The sequence below is a fragment of the Myiozetetes cayanensis genome, unplaced genomic scaffold (assembly GCF_022539395.1).
Source record: "Myiozetetes cayanensis isolate MyiCay16 unplaced genomic scaffold, myiCay2020 scf1, whole genome shotgun sequence".
Lineage (NCBI taxonomy): Eukaryota > Metazoa > Chordata > Aves > Passeriformes > Tyrannidae > Myiozetetes > Myiozetetes cayanensis.
In genome coordinates, this window is record NW_026086604.1 from 126,640,824 (window position 1) to 126,665,340 (window position 24,517).

A 24,517-nucleotide genomic window follows, 5' to 3' on the forward strand; every position below is an offset into this window, starting at 1 on the left:
CTTTGCTTTTTGGGTCCTGTCTCGTTACCCAGGAATCAGAAGTCCTGCCTCTATCACAATGTGGATCTGCATTACAGAGAATGCCTGCAAATGTTTAAAGGACCCAGTTGTTTCATAGGTAAGAGCACAGGCAGGCAAAGTTAGAGGGAGCAGAAGAAAATCTGCACAGGCATACCCACTGGAAGAGAAGATTATTATCTAGGCAAAGGAGCCACAACAATAAAGCCATGCTGTTTAGTGCTACTGTCAATAAACAGCATTCCCATCAGGGTATACTGCTGCTGGTTAGATCCTGAGGTGGACTTCATTCATCCTCTGTATTATCTTAGTGCTTGCAAAGACATGATTGTATAAGTTACCTTTTCAGACGCTGTGATGGCAGACAAAACTAAAAGTAAGTATGCTGTATTTTTCAGAAAAAAATCAGTTCAGGACGGGGTGAGGAATTAGCTGAAGAAGGAATAAATGAATTTCAAGTTGATGTTAATGAACAAGTGATCATTTTCACTTTTCACCCTTTAACTGCTCATTGTGTAAGAGCTATACAAAAGAAAAGTAAAAACTTGTCTGAAAGACTGCATTTGCAGTTCAGTGGGAGATAAAGAAATTAGGCTGTGAACTCAGGTTGAATGCTGAGACAGAACCCTGCTTTGAATTAAAACTGTCCAGATAAGACAAAAACAAAAAAAAATGGTAATAGATGATTCTTTATTAGAACAGAGAATAGCTAACAGTGAAAAGCAACAGGGTTTGAGAGTTACACTGCTATTGTTAGAACATACTCTCCAGTGATCTAGAAGATTAATTAAACATGGCAAAATTGGCTAACCAATTATTTAAGATGGGAAGACTGATGCATTTCAGCAGAATTTAATTAAACAAAAGCAGGTAAACTCATTGGTAGGTTAGAATTAATATAATTAATAACTTTCAAAGTGGTAAAAAATCATGAGACACCAAGCAGGTTTTGCACAGGTTCTGCATGGTTCCCTAAAAAATCAAGAACTGACTCAGAAAACACCGTGAGAGCATCCGCTCAGTGCTTAGCAACAGTTTGGAAAGCTGAGAAAATGTTTAGTCACATTCATACGACAGGATACGGAAGGAGGACACGGAATTTAAAATTTGCCTCTCCAGTAAAACACTGAACTTGGTTAACTTTAAAGAAACCTTTCAGAGGAAAGTAATAATGATAAAAGCATACAAGCAGCATAGGAAGGACTGGGATTTTCCAATGACTCCCTTGTGCAAGACTCTTTCTACTTATCAGTGCAGTGAGGCTTCTCAGAACGATGCCCTCCTTTCCTGGGATCCTGCTCTTTCCCAGAGCTGCATGAGCACAAATCTTTGCATCCAATAAGGCAAAGAAGTGCAGTCCCCACTGAAAACTCCCATATTTGTTCTAGGCGAGACAGAGATTAGATAAGTGTGATAAAAGGATAAAGCCTACTGTATGCAAGAACTAGATTTTCTCTCTTGTGTGTTCAAGGAAAAAAATAAAATTCCCTGGAGGGATACAACTCTTAGAGTGAGCTTTCTCTGGCAAAGACGGAGGGTCTCCCAGCACCCTTTCATTATGATGAACAGGGGAAAAAATGGGATCACAACGGCTCAACATAACCCAAGCAGCTTCAAAGAACTTCAGGTTTGATACTCAATACCACAGTCCGTGGTATGCAAACAAAATAACACAGGAGAAGCTCCATGACAGGATAGGATTCCCACTATCAAGCTGTCTCTTTATCCTATCTTTTATGATTGCAGGCACCACTCACAAAGTTCAAGCTGATGGATTACATCCTAAATGGGGTCAAAAGAAGCACAGAACAATTAGTGGTATTAGTGTGGCACTGCCCTCTGACTGATCCATTAATCTTAGAACAGGGTCAACACTCAACAACATTGAAAACAACACACATTTCAAAGGAAAATCCCTCCTGTGTATAATCAAATTCTGAAGTCCACTGTATGAGATATTACTAAACTAAATAGTTAGCAAAATTATGAAGAAGACTTGATATTTACATCAATTGAAACAGCATTCATAGCTGTATTTGCCAGATTAGAGTCACGAGGACACTAATTCTCATCCCGAAAAACAGAAGCTGATTGCCAGCTGGGATTATGAAAGAATTCCCTCTCTTTCCTTTGCCTCATAGGCTACCAGAGTACATCTGGTGAGTACTGATTATCTTTCTATAAAACATTATAAGAAAGAATAATTTAATTTATTATCACTGGAGAAGCCAAATTGGCTGAGTCAATGATCTTCCATTATGGTATGACAACTCTGCTGGGTACTCCAATACTGTAAACAGTAGATAAAATAATCACAGATGCTTATGTTTTCTCTTCTTTCCTCTCAGTCTCACCTACAACAGTTCAAAAGGTAAAAGCCATGTCTTCATTTTCACAAATTCTTTACTGTGTTAGCTACAGACAGTCTGGATAGATTTTTTTTCTGGTAGAAAAACTTCAAAAATCTATTCTAGGTCAACGATTTCCACTGTCAGTATCATTCAAAATGTTCAGGAGGCTCAAAGGGGAAAAATAAATCACTAAGTATTGGTATTATGCAAGCTCTCTGAAGAGGTATTGACTGCATTTATTGCAAAGAATTAAGAAGTGGTTTTAATGTCATTCTATTCATGAATGTCCTCTCTTTACAACTGATCTCACATAACAAAACCCTGCTACAAAAACCAGCATGCACTTTGACTAGATTAAGGACAAAACGATTGCATATGCGTAATGCTGTGGGTTATAAACGTAAAGTAATGGCGGTGAAACGCACACAAATCTCTGTGTGCACAGGACACCAGGCAGAAGGTACAGATTTTGTATGCTGTGATCTCAAAGATAACTACGCTTACTAAAGCAGTTCTATAAAATCCATCAAACTGACACTATTAAAACAGCAGACATGCGAGTAAGTATGAATGTGATTTCCCCTGTGAAAGACGGATTCATGAAGCTGCCTTGCCTTGAATTAGGTGGGGTGTGAGATTATACACTGCCTACACACTTGTAGTTCAGCAGGGACACCCCTCATAGGAACGGCAGAAGGTATTTATAAAGCAGCAACCTTTTCCACTGCTCCTGCCTCCCGCAGCGACACGGATCATTAATGGCAGCTGCCATGGGAATGGTGCACTCAAAGGTCAGTAGCACCTCCCTCCCTGCACTGCCAATAGGCAGAAGCTGACAGCTGGGGGCAAGAGAGGGATTTTGCCCCAGAAGACCCTCTTAAGTTGCCCCCAGTGTTCTGGAGCAATTCAGGTGCAGAGGTGGGCATTGTCTGCCAAAGAAGGTGAAGATGAGTGACTTCTCAATCCTAGCTCTGACACAGCTGTAGAGCAGGAAAGAGGATCTGCCAGAAACCAATTGCTCTCTCCACAGAACAAGCAGCAGGCAGGGCTCTTTTGTCACACATCAAAACAAAAACAGTAAGGGAGGTAAAAATACTTCATTTCTTTTCATATCTAAATTCATCAATATTAGCTCTCTCTTTACAACCAAATGTTTAAACCTACATTGAAGCCAAAAATCCAAGCATCTTGAAATCTAAAAAAACCCCAGCTTTCTGGAACTATTTTTGCTTTTGAGTAGTTAAAACCAATGCAGAGCATCAGACAGCAAAATCTTCCAGGACCAGACCCTGTGCCACACAGTGCTGGGCCACCTTGTAAAGTCTTTCTCCCAGCCTACCACAAACCAGGGAAGAAATCATGCGTTTCTTGGCTGGCCTGTATAAATCAGAAAAGTCATGTTTCCGAGGGATTTTTCCCCCATGAATTTTTAAATGAAACAAAAAATAGAGGGAGTTGCACTAAATTCTCCCCATTTTTTTATCTCTAGTTAGACATATATATTAGTAAGATACTGCTAAGCACACAGTACTCTATTGTATGTATAGATTATTACATATCTGGCTTATTTATTCATAATTTAATATTATTTCATATTACAACTCAGATTGTATTTAAAATTTTATTACTCAATGAATAATATTTTATGAAGGTTTTTTGTCCAGTTGTGACACTAACACATGGGGTCATTTTTTCCCATGAAAGCCCAGTATTTTAAGCTTACTTACAAGGGAAAATGTAGAAACACACATCTCTCTTTGATAAATGAGATCTGTCAGAAGCAAATGATCCCAGTGCACAGGATATATAGTACACTTGACAATGTAAGCTCAACAACAATGAAGAAATACTTTTTACAGCCCCCTATTTTGTGGCAAGGGTCTAGATTGCAACCAGTCTCACTGTAATTTACTTCCCAGGAGAAGACTCTGGGAGTTCTGTGTGAAAATCATTTTATGTTTCTTCCTTTTTCTATTATTTTTCCATGGAAACAAGTATTCTATTCTGCAACTTATGCAACAATTATTACATGACCTAAGCTGATTATAAATGTATCTAATACATATGTTTTATGTAAGTGTTTTCTTTTTTTCTTTTGAGCTAAAACATCAAACACAAAATATACATAACATTTGCTTTGTGTACTGAAACACAGGAACACATTATTCCCTGTTATGGATTTTATATTTGAAGGTCCCAACTCTGCAGAAAACCTAATAAAGTATATACTCATTTTTATAGTTAGCTCAGTAGGAACATTCACAGCATGTGTGAGTCTTTGCAGAAGTAGTACTGATGTGACTTAAACTGTAGAAGTTACACAAAAATATATTCACCTGTAATTACACTACAATTTCAATAACTTTTTTTCCTAAATAACCTCTTTCAAATAAAACCTTGATCAACCACCCCCAAGATTCTTTGCAGAATCCACATACCAGCATTGTTTCTTAATGCTGTACAGGAACAGCCATGGAATTACAGTGGAAATGTGCACACCAACATACATCACCACCAGCTGAGGGGTTTGCATATATTACCACACATAGTTAAGTCGTGGTTCAAAAGAACTCAGCTCTGATCTCATTAATTAAAGAATTCAGTTCTATTCCCTAGAGAAGATTTTGAAAGAGAACCAAAGGGTGACTACAGAATGGCTGTTGCTTTACAGTATGCCAAAGATATTCTGGGGTTTATTTTGTAGAGTTAAATCTTTACTGAAATTAACAAGCTATTAAACAGAAAAGCTTTGTGTCTGCACAGGGTTTTAAGTGGCAAACCAGTTCATTTCTAGGCAAACAGTGTTCTTATTAATTTACAGACATTTACAGCTTTGCATTTACATTAGTTCAGACTTTCACTTGCAATGTATGTTACATTTTCTAGCCTATTCGTTATCTTATGGATTTTTACAGGGACAGTATAGGAGCAGAGAGAAATCCAGAGATGGTGCCAGGAGCTAGGTAGCTCAATGAATTGAGCTGGGATGTTGCTTTTCTCAATTTGGTAGCTGTTAACACTCCTGCATCCAGTGCTCTCCTCTCCTCTGTGCTGAGGTGGTATCTGCAAGCACCGGAGTGCTCACCACCTTACTCCTCCAATCCTGGGGCACTATCATGGCCAGTCTCCCCACAGGAAGAGCAGGGAGGTGATCAGTGGCAGCACAGTTTCCATCTGACCAACACCTATGACCTTTCTCATTCCAACTAATACAAACAGTTTGAAGTCCATGGAGATCTAGACCAGTGATTGAGACCATGGTCATCTATCTGCAATTTCAGCTTGTCTCTCTAAACCAAAACAAAACCGTCATACTGTATCTCATCCCTTTCTTGGGATCAAAGGAGAGAAGACCTCATGAAGACAAAAAACTCTGATTCCACCTGAGAATACTGAAAATCCTGTGAAGGAAGTCAAGTAATCTTAAGTATTAAATTACAATTTTTTTTTCCCTTCTAAAATACTCACCTGACTTTCTCTTTGGTGTTTCTAAGAACAGTTGCAGCAAAATTTTGAGTAACACCAACCAGACTGATGCCATCAACTTCCACAATTTGGTCATTCACTTGGATCCTTTGAGGGAAAAAACATAAATACATAAATAAATGTGTGAATTCTTGTAAATCTTCAGTTAAATTTAGCATAGAGACATCTTTCTAGCTAGACTTTAAACAAAAGCTCAGTCATAAAATGACTGAGTTAAATATGAAAAATGCATTAATCCTTGCATGCAGACATCTCACAAATCCAGCTTCTAAGTTACTACAATTAATAGCATCAATTATCCAGTCCCTTTCCTTGTATAGAAATACAGCAACGTAAACCCTTGAATTTGTCATATGAATTAAATTGAATGAGATACTTCAACAGCTCTCATATAATTTTTTCCTAAGCCAAACTTGAAAAACAGCATAAGACATATCTCTGGTGTTTCATGCTAATGGAAAAAAAATGTGATATTTAACTAAAACAACCTGCTCATCTGTGGAGAAAAGGGCTTATGTATCAGACTTAATTGTGACGTACTCTCTTAAGATATTTCATCTAACTTGCTCCAAAAAATGAATTCCCAGTGGAGATGTGATCTTGCTTCACACATTAATAAGACCTTGGACTGTTTTAATTAAGCCTTTCTTTCTGAAACCAAACACCTATTTACAGCTGATACACTGTTTGATGCACAAAAAGTTAGACAGAAGGAAAACCATGATGCTTTTATCTAAAGCAAGCATTGCTAAGAAATCCCTAGAACAGGCACTGGACTCATCTGGACTACAAATCCTTGGAAGATGACTGCTGTACTATCCTCCAGAAATGCACAATCTCCAACAGTGTCAAAACAAACAAACACATACAAAGGGAATAATTTTCAAGTACTTACAGGGATTATATTGATCCAAACCACACAGTTTACAAAGGAACAGAGAAACAGCTACAAAAAAATCCTATTTAAATTATATGAAACTATCTACATTAATATATTTAATATCTTAGGATATCCTAGTGACAAGACTTCTTTTCAAAGAACAACAGAGGCTTCAACAGAGGGCTGAAGCATTTAGAGTTGGAGCACTAATTTCTGTTTCAAGTCTGACACAATGCTTTGCAGTTTTACATGCATTCAAAGCAGTATTTTCTGTTCTTTGGATTCCACTGATGAGTAAGAAATACAATATTTATTCTTTGGCAGCCTCACAACCACAGAATATCGCTGTCTTCTGGGCAGGATCTCCCTTGAAAAAGGCAGCCTATAAACTATTTTGAAAATCATATTAGGTATTTTATTCTCAGAGTTTTATTTCAATTTTCACTGAAGCATTTAAGAAATACACCTATCACATTAATATTTATTGAATTTTCTTTTTTGTTTTTACTTAAGCAAACACGAGGTGCAGTCAGATTGAACTGCAGGAGTTCCTAGAAAAGAACTTTTAAGAAGCTGGTGCTGACTGAATGGGAAATTGTCACCCTCGTGGCTGAAAATGGTGGAAGAACAGATTCCTTTTAGATGACACTTTATCTACAACACTGTACATCACTATGCAGTGGATTAGCAGAGTTCATACAGAGCCACAGTTACAGTATTTAGGTGATGAAACATTATGTTAGAGAACTGCTGCCTTAAACTTTGTAAGTGGCTCTATCTTGATTCAGTCTAATTCCATTTGTCCTTCAGGCATATTTCGTTTTTCCTTCTTTCTAGTTTGTATAGCTCCTAAATTAATTTCCAACTCTTATTTTTAGGGCCACTGTTCTCCAAACCTCCTTTCTTTCTACATAGACATATACCTTAATCATACATAAACTTACACACATATCAAACATTCAAAGGGCAGCCTTCTTGTTAAAGCTCCTTCTGTCAGGAGCTCTAGGCCTCCTCTGTCTCTCAAATCTAACTTCAAACATGAGTGAAAAATTAGGCTCAAGTTGCCAAAGACTGAATTATAGACATTTAACTGCTTTTATCATTATTAACAAAATTTGTGATTCTTCTGACAATTATTTTCTTAAGCTCATGACTTTAAACTTTGCCTGTAGATTAGAATGAAGCAGCAGCTACAGAAGCGAACCAACCAAGGTTGAACAAATTACCAGCACAATTACTGCTCTGTGACAAAAAAATTCCACCTCTGCAGAGACAGCTTTTAGAGCTCAAATTAAGAACTATGTAATGTTTAAAAACTGTTGGTCCCAATGTTATCAAAATACTTTAAAATGTGAATGACTCATCACCACAATAATTTGAAAGAAGCAGTTATGGATTGATTCATCCAGGATAAGTTTTTGTTTTTCATATTCAGTCTAATGACTGATTCCCTATTTTACACACTAGTAATAACCTCTCCTATTACCTAATCAACATTTGGGTTCACCTTAAAGCATCCTTCTTTGTTAAATATTGGTACACAATGCCTTTTAATATGACAAATAAATTCTATCTGTCTGTCTGAAGCAACATGAATCAAGCCAGTGGTTCTCAATCCCTGAGAAACCCCTTTGTACAGATTTTCTGTTTCCATGGGAGGTAAGTACTTTATATCACAATTTGATGGGTCTTTCAGTGAAAGACAGGAGCTACCCTACAGATCCTGTAATGTTTTAAACTGTAGCTTCAGAAGACCCTGGTTGAATATTGCTATGTGATTATTCAGAATATCTGATGCAACTGTTGAAATACAGTTTTATTTTCATTATGAGACTTTGTTTTGCTATCAGTGTTAATGATTAACTAGGCTTCTCACAAAGATGAAGATAACAGGACCCTTTACAGTTCATGCACTTTATTACAGAACCGTCTGCTCCTGACTGAGAGGATTACATATCCCTTTCCCAAGTGAATGATCAGTCAGGTTCTCAAAGAGAAAATGGGAGTGCTATTTCTCAGCTGACTGAACATTCTGCCAGTTGAAAACCAACACAAATATTAGAATGGTCAAAGAATGATTTTATTTTTCCTCAGCTGACAAGCTCCTTTCAGATGCCATCCAGTGAAATGAAAGAAGAGACTTGTGATGGAACATTAACTTCTGTAGCCCACTCAAACATGTGAATAATGAGAGAGAAAGAAATTACAGATCATCACAGAGCATGATTTTCAACCAGAGAATTTCACAAAGAATGCCAGTCATAAGCTTAATGCCTTTTGGCTGAGGTCAAGCATACCCTTCAGAAAAACATTCCCTTAAATTTAAAGTAATGGATAAAGTCATGACACCTTGAGGTGTCAGCTTCTTCATTTCCCTTCATAATGTTTAAGCCTGTGATAAATCAGTACTTGGCCTTCAACTTGGTATCTTACTGCCAAGATCTGTAAAGACACCTCCAAGTCCAATCTAGAAGATGATATACGTCAGTAGTTTCAGAGCAATGTTATTAAACTTTGCAATTCCCTGCATTTTAGAGTCTTCTTATCTAATTTTTGTGGGGTTTCCACAGCAGAACAACTTTTTGCTTGGCTGAAAAGTTAGAGGGGTTCATCAATACGGAACATGTTACTGCAATACATTTTTCAGAAGACAGCATCAACTTTTTAAAAGAGTTCATTCTTACTTTTACTTATAAATAATACTTTCATATTATTTATAAATAATATAACAAATCATTAATTGTTGAAAACAGAAGAAGAGAATGCATATAAGTTATTTAATAGCTTACGTATCAGATAAGTAATATTTTATTGGCATGCAAATTTACAAAGGTTATGTAATGGGACAAAGTGACAAATTGTATGGAAGATACTTGAAAATACTTTTCATTATTAAATTATTAGACAGTACATTGTCCTTGTAGTGACAGGTGTTGTGTAAAACACAGAAAACTTGTCCCATATGATAGGAATATTTTATGCTCAAAAGGAATTCTTTAACCTGAACATACCAAATAAGCAATTCTAGAAGCAAGCAGGTTTTATATGAGCATCACATAAGACTACAAACACCGAATTCATTTCTATAGTGGGCAAGATTTATGGTACAGCTTCCTATTCCAATTGATTATTGTACTTTCAAAGCTGTAGGTGAAAACTGAACTCTGGAACAGAAGACTAGCCGTAAGAAATACAAAGAAACAGTCTGTGTTAGTAAACTTAAAAAAGAGTGTATTTAGCACAAGTTTAATTATTCAGATACACTAATTATTTTCCTAATCACAGAATCATCAAGGTTGGAAGATATGTTCAAGATTATCTAGCTCAACCATCAACCTTTCATCACAATCACTCCTAAACCGTATCTCCAAGTGCCAAATCCAGATGCCTCTCAAACATTTCCAGTGACTCTGCCACCTCCCTGGGCAACTTATTCCAATGCCTAACTCCTCTTTCAGTGGAAAAAAAAAAAATGTTCTAATACCTAATCTAAACCTACCATGACACAACTTAAGGCCATTTCCTCTTGTCCTTTCTCTTGCAACATGGCAGGAAAAGACTCAACCCCACCCTGTTACAATCTCCTTTCTGGTAGTTGTAGAGAACGATACAGTACCCCGTGAGTCTCCTCTTCTCCAGACCAAACAGCCCAGTTCCCTCAGCCACTCCTCTTAGGATGTGTTTTCTAGACCCTTTACCAGCTTTGTTGCCCTTCTCTGGACACGCTCCAGCACCTCAGTGTCTTTCTTGAAGTGAGGGGCCCAAAACTGAACACAGGATTTAAGGTGCAGCCTCACCAGTGCCAAGTACAGAGGGACAATTACTTCCTGCTGGTCACACTATTTCTGATAGACGCCAAGATGCCACTGGCCTTCTTGGCCTCCTGGGCACACTGCTGGCTCATACCAAGCCATCTGTTAAATACCACCTCCAAGTCCCTTTCTGCTGAGCAGCTCTCAAGCCACTCTTCCCCCCAGCCTGTAGTGCTCCATGGGGTTGCTATGACCCAAGTGCAGGATCTGGCACTTTGCCTTACTGAACCTCATGCAGTTGTCCTCAGCCCATCCATCCAGCCTGTCCAGATCTCTCTGGAAAGAGATCAAATAATCAAATGTTGAACAGAACTCTTCATCTTAGATACTGCCTGTCCAAAGCTGGCTTGAAGTGAAAAGAACAGGTGGGAGCTCAACACCTTCCAAATCTAAACTACCTTCAAAAGAGATACACAGTTTGGAATCACCAGCTTTACTCGTGCTAAAACATCTGGGGATTTCAGTAGTCACAAACACACATCTTTGGCAATTCTGTTCTCCTTAAACACTTTAAACTCACTGTACCAATTTGGTGTCTTCTCATAATGAAGTCTCTGAACTCTACAGCTTTGGGTAATCATGGCATACATTAAGCAAACAACTATTTCCTATGAAAAGCATAATTTATAGTAACTATTGCTGAGAAAATCTCCAAATACAGAGTCTAGTTTACCTGCCATCTCTTTCTGCTGTCCCACCTTCTGTTACTGTTTTGACAAATATTCCCAGTTTTTCAAGACCTGCATCTGCTCCAACTCCCATTCCAATAATGCTTATGCCAAGTCCATCTTCATCTGTAAAAAAGGAAAGAGAACACAGAAAATTTGATCTGTGCAGCTATTTGGTAGCTACATATTTATGCTTTGGTTCCTCTTGGCTCTCCATGTTAATAACATTAATATTATTTTTCTTTTCAAAAAATCTATGTGACTACTATGTTAATTACATACAACAAATATCACTTTTACCCTTATAAGGAGCTTAGAGAAACAGTCAAGATTCTTACTCCTCCAGTTGAGAATGAACTTATCACATCAAACACTGTTCAAAATCCACGTGTTACTGGACTGTCACAAAACAATTCTTTTAAGGAAGGTAAAAACTGCTTCTCTCTGAGCTGCTTCTTTAATTCCTTATTGAACAATTCCTGAAATACGAAAAGCCAAGGTGACTAGCCAGATGTGGCCAGATTCATGAAAATTTGAATGTGTGGACTTCCTCAGACTTGTAGGTCAGTGTCACAGGAACTGGAAATGGCACACAGACACTATACCTTTTTCTAGTTCCACTGGGAAGAGCTCCAGCTTTTCCACACGCTTCTCGAGTTCATATTCAGCGGATGCAGCAACCGGGTCAACTTCATCATTTCTCCTGTCATAGTCTTCATTAGAGTATGTACTGAAAACCTGTAAGAACAGACCAAAAATCATTCAGTTACCTACTCCAAAAAGAACTCCAACTTTTGTTCTGTGATGATGCAGATTTTGAAAAAGCTTTTAAAATATAAATTTCTCCTGTTCATTCAAACTTCAAGTTTCTAAATTTGTCCTTTTTCATTCAAGGAAGCACAAGTATGGTTGCAAAAGTCAACTGAGTATAAGTGCTTATTGGTTTTGATTATAAATGAAAAGGTGATCTTTAATGACTACACTGGTCTATGCATGTCAATATTCAAAATAAGAATGCACTAACATAAGAATGCATTAAGAATGCACTATTAATAAACATTCACAGACATAAAAGAGTCAAATACATTGAAATTATAATCTTTACAATGTCTATGTTTTAGTCTTTATTCCTAATGAAGTTCCAGTTTGCATTCATCTAACAAAGCTAGACTGGAAGATTATTCATCTACATTTACATAGCCTGTGGATATCATTAGAGATTATGATCCATATAATGTATTAACTTTTTAGGACAGCAATACACACAGCCACGGGTATTTTTTAACTAACCAGGTTTACAGGTTTATTTCAGCTCTAAAGCAGTAATTTAACAGTGACTGCATTAACCTGATTATATTATTTATGCTACTTTCTATCATATTTTCAGCATGGCCTTCAATCAGTGATTATTCAGACCTTCAGGAACTTTAGTCAGGAAAAGCATATTTTCATATTTTAGAATTCAGACTTTGCCAGTCTAATTCACTAAACTGTCCACATTTGGCGGTAAGGAAAGAATATCCATGATTAGGGGTAATAATTTTACTGAGCTTCAGTCCCAGGGATATGTCACATTCATTACTTCAAATAAAGGAACACAGTTTCCCACATCTCCCCTTCCTCTTTTACATACACATTACAGGAAATACAATTGGTAGCCATGTTTTCCTTTATCTCTGCTCCTCTCACAACATAAAACACTGCATGATGCTACATAGCTACACATATATTCAGAAGGTCTACAGAGCCTACTCTCTCACAGCCTTTCTTGGAGGCTCCAAAGCTACTGTCCCTGCAGCAAGCACGGCAGCTTGGTGGACAGTGCACTGCAAGGAGCTGGGGTCATTTCCATCTGAGGTTTCACCTGCCCAAAAAGCTGTTAGTGAGCATTAATTTCATTTAAATAGCAAGTGTATTAAAGTTGCAATAAACAATACCATTACATTCTATCTTAAATATATTAACTGTGTTATGGCTACCAGAAAGATACCGAAAAAACCCCCTCCATCTTTATATAAAGTAGTGGAAGAAACAGAAAAGATATTAGTCACTCAATGGGAATTTTAACACCTATATTTTATATCAATGTGGAACAACCAATTTCGTCTGCCAAGAAGAATGAGATGATGAACATTTTACAAGAATCTACAAATCTATCTCTGTGATGGTTCAGACCTGGCTCCCTGCCAAATGCCCAAACCCACAGTAACAAGACCTTACCCCTCCCTTTTTCCCTTAGGGCAAAGGAAAAAAATATAAATATATATATATATAAATTGAAGAACCCAAAATCAACCTAGTTATATAAAAATATATATTTTTACATATATTACAGTTATATACAATTAAAATGCTATGTACACAGCGAAGGGAATCCAAACAACCCCCGAAGGGAAAGGGAAAAAAGGGACAAAAAGGGACAAAATCAGGATATACAGATATACACAATCAAACCCAAGAACTAGCAAAACAACTAGCAAAACAGATCTCACCACGTCCTTCAGAAAAAACAAGATTGCCAGACGTGGCCAGCACTCTCCAATCTCCCCCGTGGCAGAGCAGCGGTCACTGCAGGCCTCGGCCTCTGGATAAGCGAGACCCACACAAGGACCCACTGCTCCTGAACCTCATCAGAAGAGAAGAGCGCAAGATCTCTAATCTCTACCTTGTTTATACCCTGGTTTACGTAAAAAATCATATGGAATACTGGGTACATGGCCACTTCCTTGGTTACAAGCTGGGTACCAGGAAGGCCTAGACCAAAACCATCACATTCTCACACTGATTTTTAGTGATTCTGATCCAAGAAAAAGGCTTTTTAAACTAAATTATGGTCCTAGGAAGTCTTCATAAATATAACCTCAAAGCTAAATAAGATTAGTCATATACTGAATGCTGTTCAATGCTGCTGAAGTTGTGATGCTGCTTTAGTACTTGTATGATTGGAGAAAAGACACTGATGCAGAAACAAGTATAAGGAGAGATACAATGTCCATGTTGAAACCCAACTCCATTAATGCCAACGTCAAGTAAAATGAGGATGAGTCAGTATTGCTAAACTCAACTAAAATGCTGAGCTAAGGTTTGACTACAAACCTTTAGGTCTGAAATGCAGCAATCATGCAAGCAAGTACAGGTTAAAAACAACAGCTGTTAGTTTAACTTGAATTATCTCATTTATCAACATGATGAGAGAGACCTGAGCCTCAAATGTGAACAGAGATGAATCACACCAAGGAAAATGGAGATAATGCTTGCTGGGGACAAAGAATATCTGAGAGTGAGGTATAGGGAAAAACTACGTCACAAAATGAGTATATTTACTTCGGGATTTCTTTTCATTATGTTAACTGGTCCCATTGTTTTCCTTGTGTTCAATGACTGGCATTAGTATATCATGGCAGCAGTTTCAGATTTGTTGCAAAATGGCTGGATATGCTTCCAGATAATTTTCTTTCAAAGTATAAAATCATATACTGAATTCTGGTTTGGGATGATCTTTCTTGAATCAGATTAGACAGAAGAGATTATTTCTTGGATTGTGCTCACTGTTTTGGAATATTTGGATAATCGCACTAAAAGGGAACTGAAGATACTGCTGGTTATCATTATGTCTCCAAATACATCATGCCATTCTTATCTAGTATCTTATCTAAGCATTCAATCTCAGATTGTAGGATCACTGCATTAAGGTCTATATTTCCTATCTTGCATTAACTCAGTCTTCTGTACATTGATCACATATTTTTGCCCGCTGCCTTGAACAATGCAGTTGACTTCCCTGAACTAGGGGAAGAAGGAGGATATTCTTGTATGTCCTTTATCTCATTTTGTTCAATCAAAATGGTTGACTGATTCTATTAAATGAATCTCTGGGTGTTAAACTAAAGAAAAGAATATTTGTGCTTGGAAACTTTCTTTCTTTGTGAAACAGTCTATCCACCATAGTAACAAACTGCTTGCTCAGTACAGTCATGAGAACTGTCACTCAAGTTTTACTTTTCTAAAAATAAGATAAACTTTTATAACTTTTTCCTCAAGGTATGGTTAACTTATGTAGAACTATTTCACTTTCCCCATGCCTACTGCCACTGTGTTTCCCAGAGTATGCGTGGGATTTCAGACTCATGGGAATACTCTCATTCCCTATGATTTAACAGATTTGGGTTTGCTGTCACTCTGGCCAAGTACCTGGTACAATAAATCTACTGAGCCATTACTTAAAGAAAGCTCTTTTTCAGGAAAATCCAATATAGTATCTTACTCTCTGTTTTTACCACTCCAAGTATTGAGAGAAAAAAAAAAAGTTTCCATAAAATTCACCTGTGATGTTTACTGGGATTTACAGTAGCACTTCTAATCCAGCAACAGCTGAAACAAAAAGCCAGCAGTGGTGAGATGTCAAAACAAACCCTGAAGAACTGCTGCCAACAGAACATACTTCTGTGTTCTCTAAAGTGAAAGAAAAAGGGGCCATCAGTGAATCACCCAGCACCAAAATAATAATAAACTGTATGATCAAAGAAGCAAATATTATTGTTATGCACCCTGGGTGGCACCCCCAGGGAAATCATACATACACATACGTGACCACTTGCTTCTCTTTCAGAGGGCAGTTGACAGGGCACAAACCAGAAAAGACATGTCACTAACTATAAAAATATATTGCAGACTAATTCAGAAAAAACCCTATGTTTTTGTTATAGTACTTCATTTTTAGGAGTAAGATCAGACAAATAGAAACTGATTATTCTTGAAAAAAGGCAGAGTTTCAAAAGTTTGGGGCATTTTCCCATACCTCTTAACTACCAAGAATCTTTACAGAATTTAGTTGACCATAACCAGTAAGTAGTGGCAAGCTTTTTTTTAATTTTTTTTTTTTTAAAAAGTCAGAATGGAGGTAACTATAAAGAATCATGTGGGCTATCCTCCCCATGGGCTAGCCGCTTGGTCCTACATATACCACATTATTAGTGTTTCACACTATAAACTCTGCAACATAAAAACTGTCTTATCTGATATAAGGCTAAGAGAATTGGGATTGTTCAGCCTAGAAAAGGCTTAAGGGTAACCTAATTGTGGCCTCCATATCTGAAGGGAGCCTACAAGAAAGATGGACAGAGACTATTTACAATACAGGACAAGGGAGAATGGCTTCCAGCTGAAAGACAGTAGGTTTAAATTAGATATTAGGAAAAAAATCTTTACTATGAGGGTGGTGAGGCACTGGAATAGGTTGCCCAGAGAAGTTGTAGATGCCCCATTTCTGAAAGTGTTCAAGGCCAGGATGGATGGTGCTCTGAGCAACCTGGTCAAGTGAAAGCTGTCCCTGCCCATGGAAGGGGGATTGGAACCAGATGATATTTAAGGTACCTTCCAGGCCATTCTAGGATTCTATTGAAGAAAGTCCCAAACACATTGAGTATGTGCTGGATATGACTATACTTTCTTTGCAAGTTGTGCTAAGGAACATGACCTGATCCCACCCACGTTCACCTGCTGCTGACTGTTTGTCCTTTTTAACCCTTCAATGACTAGTGGTCACCAAAGACAAAGAACTAAGTAAGAACTGCATATTGGTGGATGGCACCTTGTTGCAGCAGCTGTTCTACCACACCTAACCCTAACCCTAACCCTAACTCAAGTCTTACTCACACATAAATAGTCTCTCTGACATTCAGTTCTTTATTATACTAGGACATTCAACATCAGGGGCCACTGTTAATGTACACTGGTGATCACTGTGCAATACCAATTAAGAAACCAGGCCTTCGCCTGCAATTGCTATGCTATCATAATGCCTGCTCCTCATGTCTGTGTTCAGAAAGCAAAAACAAGCAAAAAAGATGTGATGTCACCCACCACAGGAAAACAGCTGCAAAAAATGGCACAAGTTTTGTTGTGATCTTTTGCAAGAATCCAAATGAGGAAACTTAGTGGTTGAGTAAGTAGTTTGGAAATCGGACATTCAGAAAAACATTCCAAGTTGTGGATGAGACCTTCAATACTTTCTCAGTCTAGAGAAGTCTCTAAGTTCAGAACAGCATGCAACAGCCCCTCTGTGAGAAGGAACAGGTACATTTGCAGGGTAGCTGCCAATTTCTTCAGAGGAATCTTACAATCATTTGTTTTGAATATACCAAACTGGACTACTGGGTTTCCTTCACTAAAGATGAAAAATTCTCTTGTGGGGACATAAACGAGGAAGAGCTGTAACAGTATCTCAGGAAGAATCAGTCAAGTTCAAGGACATGACACTGACCTACGGTGTTGTACTTGAAGCACAAGCAGTTGCGAGAATTCCTGTGCTGCATCCTGCAAGGGTAGGAGGAAGGCAAAGCACTGAGGATTCCCTCTCTGGCTGTGCTCAAGAAGCTAAATGAGAGGAAAAGAAATCACAGTTTGACCATTACGTTCTGCTTTAAAGTCTTTCTACAGCACAGCTTCAGTGAGGAGAGGGAGCTCTGGCAATGTCTGAAATTGGTGACTTCTTTTAAAGAATATTTTCTCTGCGATGTGGTTGTTTTGTCACAGTCAAAGGGAATGAGTCAGTGAGGAGGCTTTCTCTAGCTTTCCTGGCTTCGTGCTCCCCTAAAGCCTGCGTGGGCATCAGCTGTCAGTAATGCTTCAGCAAGGAAGCATCAAGGAGACAAATCTTCCCAAGAAGCAACTGCAGGGGTGAGACACAGATGGGAATTAGACAGTAGCAATATTGAAAGAAACTGATCATCTAACATCAAGCCTGGGGTTTCCCTCAGAAAGCTCTGTAGGAGAAAGATCTGTTTTAAGTGTCCTGAAACTCCAGCACAGCAGATACTAGTTTCTGAAATTCTGGAAGTATCTGGGCCCTAGACTTCTCTACTGCAGAGAGACCTCTTCAGACATATGATAGAGAGACAGGAGCAACTGCTGCCACATACAGACAAAGGGTTCTCCGAATCACAGGATACGCTGAGTTGGAAGGATCCAAACAAGGATCATTGAGTCCAACCCTTAGCCCTGCACAGGACCATCCCAAAGATTCACACCATGTGCCTGAGAGCACTGTCCAAGTGCTTCTTGAACTCTGTCAGGCTTGGTGCTCTGACCACTTCCCTGGGGTCACCCTGGGAGTTCCAGGGCCCGATCATCCTCTGGGTGAAGAACCTTTTCCTAACATCCAACCTAACCTCCCCGCTGACACAACCTCAGGCTCTACACAACCATGGGTCCTGTCACTGGTCGCCACAGAGAAGAGATCAGTACCTGCCCCTCTTCTTCCCCTCACAAGGAAGCTGTAGATTGCAATGAGGTCTCCTCTCAGTCTCCTCTTCTCCAGGCTGAACAGACCAAGTGTCCTCAGACACTTCTCATATAGCTTCCCCTTAATGCCCTTCACCATCTTCGTTGCCCTCATTTGGACACTCTCTAACAGCTTAATATCTTTCCCATATTGTGGTGACAAAAACTGCCACAATATTCAAGGTGAGGCTGCACCAGTGCAGAGCAGAGCGGGACAATCCCCTATGTTGACTGACTGACAATGCTTTGCCTGATGTCCCCAGGACACGGTTGGCCCTCCTGGCTGCCAGGGCACTGCTGACTCATATTCAACCTGCCATTGACCAGGATCCCCCAGGTCCCTTTCCACGGCACTTCTTTCCAGCATCTCAGTTCCCAGTCTGTATGAACATCCAGTGTTGCCCCATCCCAGGTGCAGAATCTGGCATTTCCCCTTGCTGAACTTTATATGGTTGGTGGTTGCCAAGTCCTGTTGAGGTCTCTCCCAGGGCCTCACTACCTTTGAGGGAGTCAACAGCTCCTCCCAGTTTTGTGTCCAAAATGGAAAATATTATCTCTAGATATTCTTATTTCAGACAACTGGCATGTTATCAAGTCTTCTGTCCACTGGAACAGTCATAACGACTATTTCTAGTCGAAAACCCCAGTGCCACTGTCCTGCAGCAGTGCCAACACATCTCCTTTGGCACCCATACACCTCCATCCACTACAGCATGTCCTGAATCTGATCTGTCTATGGGGAGAAGCACCAACTCCAAATCGTGCCACCTCTGCATTGACTGGTGGGACACAAGCACTAAAACTTGTGGACTAATCACACCCATTCATTAGCCCTGTGGCATGAGGGTACATTTGCTTCACATAATAAGTAGCTGAAGAAGTGGGTAAGCTTCTCTTTTAAACTTCTGTCACTGAAACTAGAATCTGGAATTTTATAAAGTGCAGTTTTGGTCCAAAACATGGAACTGAAATTGGCTAAGTGGTACTACATATGGATCAATCATATCCCCTATTCCTGCTACTTGGCTCACTTTCAGGTGTGACTTTTTAAAACACCTGTTTTCATTAAGTAATTTCCTAGAATCAGTGAAATTTATTATTTATATCCATTTATTATTTACTCAGTGTGTACTTATTTTATTGTTGATGTACTAGTTTTGTTACAATTTGCATTGCTACTTGTCTACATAGCAGAAAAATACAAAATCACTGTTGCTGTAAATGAGATGTGTGCCCCATGTGAAAACTTCATGCTGTTACTCTTAATGAAGACAGGTCAGAGTAATTAGCAAGTAAAAGTAAGCCCTGGTGCTGAAGAGTAAAACCACAGCTCAAAGGGAATTTGCCACTTGCACAGCTCTTAGGGTTGCAGTGTGTTTGTTTTAGTAAGCGATTAAAACAGTAAGGTGCACTGAAACCTGGAGGTGACAGATGTACAAATAGACTTATCTGAATATTCCTGGGGCTTTTTTGGTATATAGTAATGGGTTAGAATTCCATTATTTTTTTTTTTCCCTCACTTTTTTTCTTGTCATAACCATTACTACAAAAGGAAAATTGCAATACTGTGCTGTTTTTCTCTGGTACAGGCTAAATCATTTTCACTGAATTCTCTTCGATGAGTTTTGCAGACCTGGGTCTAAATCTTCTTGGATAGTGGATAGGTTTTTGTAATGCAGTAGCTCGGATGGAACAGTGTAATGAGAGGAATAAATGACTAGTGAGGTGACTCTTCCAGATCTTACTGATCACATATGAATACCTAGGAGAGTTTTGAGTATTGTGGACCTCACAGGCACACTTCATATGTAATTCATTCTTTTGCTCTGACCTTGCCTTTTTTTTAACTCTACTTTGCATCCCTGTAAGTTACTGACACAAATGTACTTTGCAACTGTTTATATCTTCTACTTTCTATTTTTGGTCAGTAATCTACTCTTTAGATATAGAGAATAAAAATCATGAAGAAAAAACAGTTATGTGTTTTTCTCAACAATAGCTTGACAATTGCAGGGAAAACAGACAAGCTCCACCATACTACATTCCCATAAAGCTCAGGGTTTGTCAGGAAGTCCCTCCCGCCAGACTTCTTTCACAGATCCTGGACAGATTAGAGATCTAAGTACAATAATTTCAACACCTTATTGCCTACAGCACTGCAGTACTGATCTTTAAGCCTGAATGCCTCTGGTTGACTATCACTGCACTCCTGCTTCAGGAAAAAGTGAAAACATTCGTCTACACCTTGAGAGTGCCTCCATCCAGCAGAATGAAGAATCAGTTGCAACAAGAGCACTCAGGTAGCCACACTACACAAAAAAAATTATAAAAATATGAACAAGAATATTTAAGAAGAAAATTCATTTCCTATATGACAGCAGATATTTTGGCAAGTCCCTCTATTGCCAAGGTAACAAACTAGCATGCTCAAGAACGCATTGTATCTCTGAACAGGGAAATAAGCATGCAAACGAGAATGTTTGTAGTGAGTCGAGTTTGACAAATTAATTATACTACAGTACAGGCTCCAGTCTGGACCTCTGGTGTCCAAACAAATTTAAACAGATAGGAGAGCACGAAGCAAAGTTGCCATTTCTGTCCCTAGACATTTATTCCCGAATCTGTTGCAGTATTTCTTCCAGATCCTTGCACTGCTGCCAATTTACATCGTAACCAATGGTGCTATTTTTCTTCTGCCTTTAAGAGTGTGACACATGAGCCAGCCAAGAGTAAATGCTGCTTCTGGTACCAATTAGTACAGGCTGCCATACAGTAGCAATGTCACCATGAATCAACACATCAGTGTTTTCTTCTCCCAGCAATTTCACTCTCCCTTAGCCTACAAGTCAGGATGTCCAAACATGGAGTAAAAATGCCTCAAATGTTCTCAGAGGCAGACATCTGAAACAAAATATTGACTATGCACAGAATATTGTATTTAAAACACTTCTCAGTAGGGATAAATTGTGTAACCTGCATATTTGCTAAAAATGAATCCACAAAAAAAAATTCACAAGCAATTCCTTTTATTCACTTACAGATGTCAGAACTGTTAAGAAAATTATTCAAAGGAAAAGGACACAAAAAAGTGATCGTAGGCACTAATTTAGAACATTTGCTGAGTAAATTATACAGAGATAATGCATCCAACTTGAGTTTTATTGTAAGTCCTTATTGTGAAATTATTACATACTCTGAACAAAAATGAATACAACTCTTCTATATGTATTTATATAAAAAAACCCTTAAAAGTGTACTATAAATAATACACATTGCTCTCTATCCCTTCACTTAAAGCAGAGAAGAAAGCAGGGGTGGAAGAAAAGAGTTAGGTGGAAACAGACTGATTTTGTATCTAATTTCCTCAATATTACAAATCTCAATATCATTAATACAAAACCCTATAGTGTTTTTTTTAGGGTGCAAAGTTGGAACTCCCCCAAAGGTTTTTTATTTCCCTCTCACATATCTTGTCTCCTTCCCAGGAGCTACTGCATTTAGTACTAATTGTCAGTCTTGTTAATACTCTGCAGACGCAGCAAAGGCTGCATGAGCCAGGGAGAAGGATCTCCAGTGCCAGAAACCAGAGGACTTTACAGTCTTGCCTCAGACCAAGAACCAAAAAGCAAATGTATCTCCACGCCAGACCATAGCCGGAGCCTTTCTGAATCTCTAAAGCTGTCTCACCACCACCTTTCACAATAAGTTCATATAAAAACCTTAAATTATTTTTTTTTTAAATGAGAAGTTCTTAATGAATACTTTAACTGAGATGAGATTACTAAATATAGCGCTTACAGTCTAAGATGAGTGTGGGAAATTCTATTATATTCTATTAAGAAAAGACTCAAGAGATGTAATAAACTCTTCGTTTGCACATGCCAGCACACAGACTATTCATTACTTAAGTACATGGCATCTGAGCTGAAGCATAGCTAAGTATGACATTAGATACCAGATATCAACTGGCCTCCTGTGCAGGGTAAGTATAATTCCCCAGTTTAAGGCGGTACATGTCACACAGGGTATCTATTTAGTTTCTAGTGCAAGTGGATATTTTTCTACAGCGATGGAAATCTTATGATTCTAAGGAATCTGAAGCCTTTGGTGGCCTGTTACTACATTCACATTAACTTCACCATGCAGCGATATAAAAGAGACCAATTAATGGGGTGTTGCATTAATTTGGTAAGAGTCTTGCAGCCATACAGCCTGGTAAGGCCATTGATTGTATATAAAAACGGACAAACAGGCAGAGCCTAAGAGGATTAATGAAAAAGCTTCTGTAATACAGAAAAAGGTTTGCTGTATTTTGTAAACATCTTTCAAATGGGCAGTGCAATGCCACATTCTCAGTGCCAGATCACTACTCAATTACTTCATATTGTAGACTTACCAATCCCTTAATTGCACCTGCAGGCAGAATTCATTTTGGCTGACTGCATTTTTTTCTAATGATAGTTTCACATTTGCACTGTTTAGCACAATGAATTGCATCCCAGTCAGATGTAAAACTGCCTAGAGTAAGCAAAAGAATGTTTATCCATTAAGCATTCATACCAAGTGTATTACATTACAGTTAATCATACCAATGCCTCAAAAATGAGACAGTCTGTATTTCCAGAGGAATTCAGTCTCCCTAATGCCTCCTAATATGGTACGTGGGCTACACAAGCCAAGAATAGGGGTTCCCAGGTCTGACTGCATAGCTGGTTCAAACACACCAGCTCTAAGTGAAATTTAAAAGATGGTATTAATGGTGCAAGAAACAGAAGGTTACAAATGTGTGCAGAAAGTAGATCCAAACAAACAGACAAAGAGAAAGACGGATCACAGGGGATAAGCCGGTATTAATGAATAATGCTAGCTTGGGATGAGACTACAGCAATAATGCCACAAAGTGGGGATTCAAGATAAATACATTTAAAGTGACTCAATTCAACACTATTCTTGGACATTTTTCAACTTCAACATTTGCTATGACATCAGGTACAAAGTCTAGTATCACCCCCCTGAAAACAATACCAAATTAACTTCATCAACCCCAAGAGGAAGAGGTGGGAGTCTGTATCACAATTGGTTTTCACTCTACCCCACATACTGTGGAAAAATTAGATAAGTATAGAAAGTAGAATGAGTTTTGCTCACATAAAGATTTTACACAATTCTACTCTTTGTGCCCAAATTTACTATATAATTTCAAATCCATTATAAACATTTCCTGCATACCAATCTGTGATGGATCTGAAATTCTGGAGAACCCAAATGGAAAGTGCAGCACCCAGTGCTGTCATCCTGAGGAGACACTGGGGAGCTCCACGGGGACCAGGCTGTGGGCACCCCAGCTTTTGGCATGATTCCCTGATTATTTCCCCCATATTCAGACAGGTTCTCATGTCTGTGGCACGGGATGTCAAAGACACTGAGGTAAGGTTAGGTAACACTGATTGCAGAGTTGTTATTGCTATGCCTCAAAAAAGCAAAGTAGAAGACCTTTGCTGGCTGCATTGATACCATTTCCACATGCGGAAGAATGAACATGAACCTTCTCCACTGACACCTGATGAGAGAGGAGAGTCTTGATTCCTACTGTGCTCCTGTCCTTCCATAGGCAGGAAGAAAACAAAGGGAAACTACAGAGGTGAGTGATATCAATGAAGAGTGGGAAAATACATCCCTTTTGTTCTTTCACCCTTCTAGAAAGAAAATGGTTTCAGCCTGGCCACTTTGAGAAACTGAGAGGATGCACTTGTGCATGCACATTTTGGGGTTGTTTTGTTTTGAAAGAGTGTTGATTCGTTTTTTTCCCCACAGGAACATCTTGCTTTACTGCTCTGGGGTCAACCAAGCATCTCCCTGTGTAGGCCCTTAATAGTCCCTGCATGCTACGCTCAGGCAGAGCAGCAGGTAGGGCACCATGTCTGTAGAGATCCATTACTGGGTACAGAGACAGATATGGGGTTAAACGTGAGCCCAGTGCTGCCCCTGCCACATGCCAGCAGTGGAGATGGCTGTGGAAGC

The 24,517-nt window shown here is 38.7% G+C and overlaps 1 protein-coding gene across 7 annotated transcripts in view; it reads right to left on the reverse strand.

Moving 5' to 3' along the window:
- The window catches only part of PPP1R9A (protein phosphatase 1 regulatory subunit 9A), a 139,603-nt gene that overhangs the window by 51,767 nt on the left and 63,319 nt on the right, over nucleotides 1–24,517 (reverse strand). For all 7 annotated transcript variants that reach the window (XR_007630219.1, XM_050327092.1, XM_050327083.1 and 4 more), the window contains 3 exons: nucleotides 11,821–11,953; nucleotides 11,221–11,341; nucleotides 5,838–5,942 (listed from right to left, as the gene is read on the reverse strand). Coding sequence is in view for 6 of the 7 variants with exons in the window: in XM_050327092.1 (XP_050183049.1) it covers nucleotides 5,838–5,942; nucleotides 11,221–11,341; nucleotides 11,821–11,953 (359 nt within the window). In the remaining variant the exon portion in view is untranslated. The remainder of the gene's footprint in view (nucleotides 1–5,837; nucleotides 5,943–11,220; nucleotides 11,342–11,820; nucleotides 11,954–24,517) is intronic.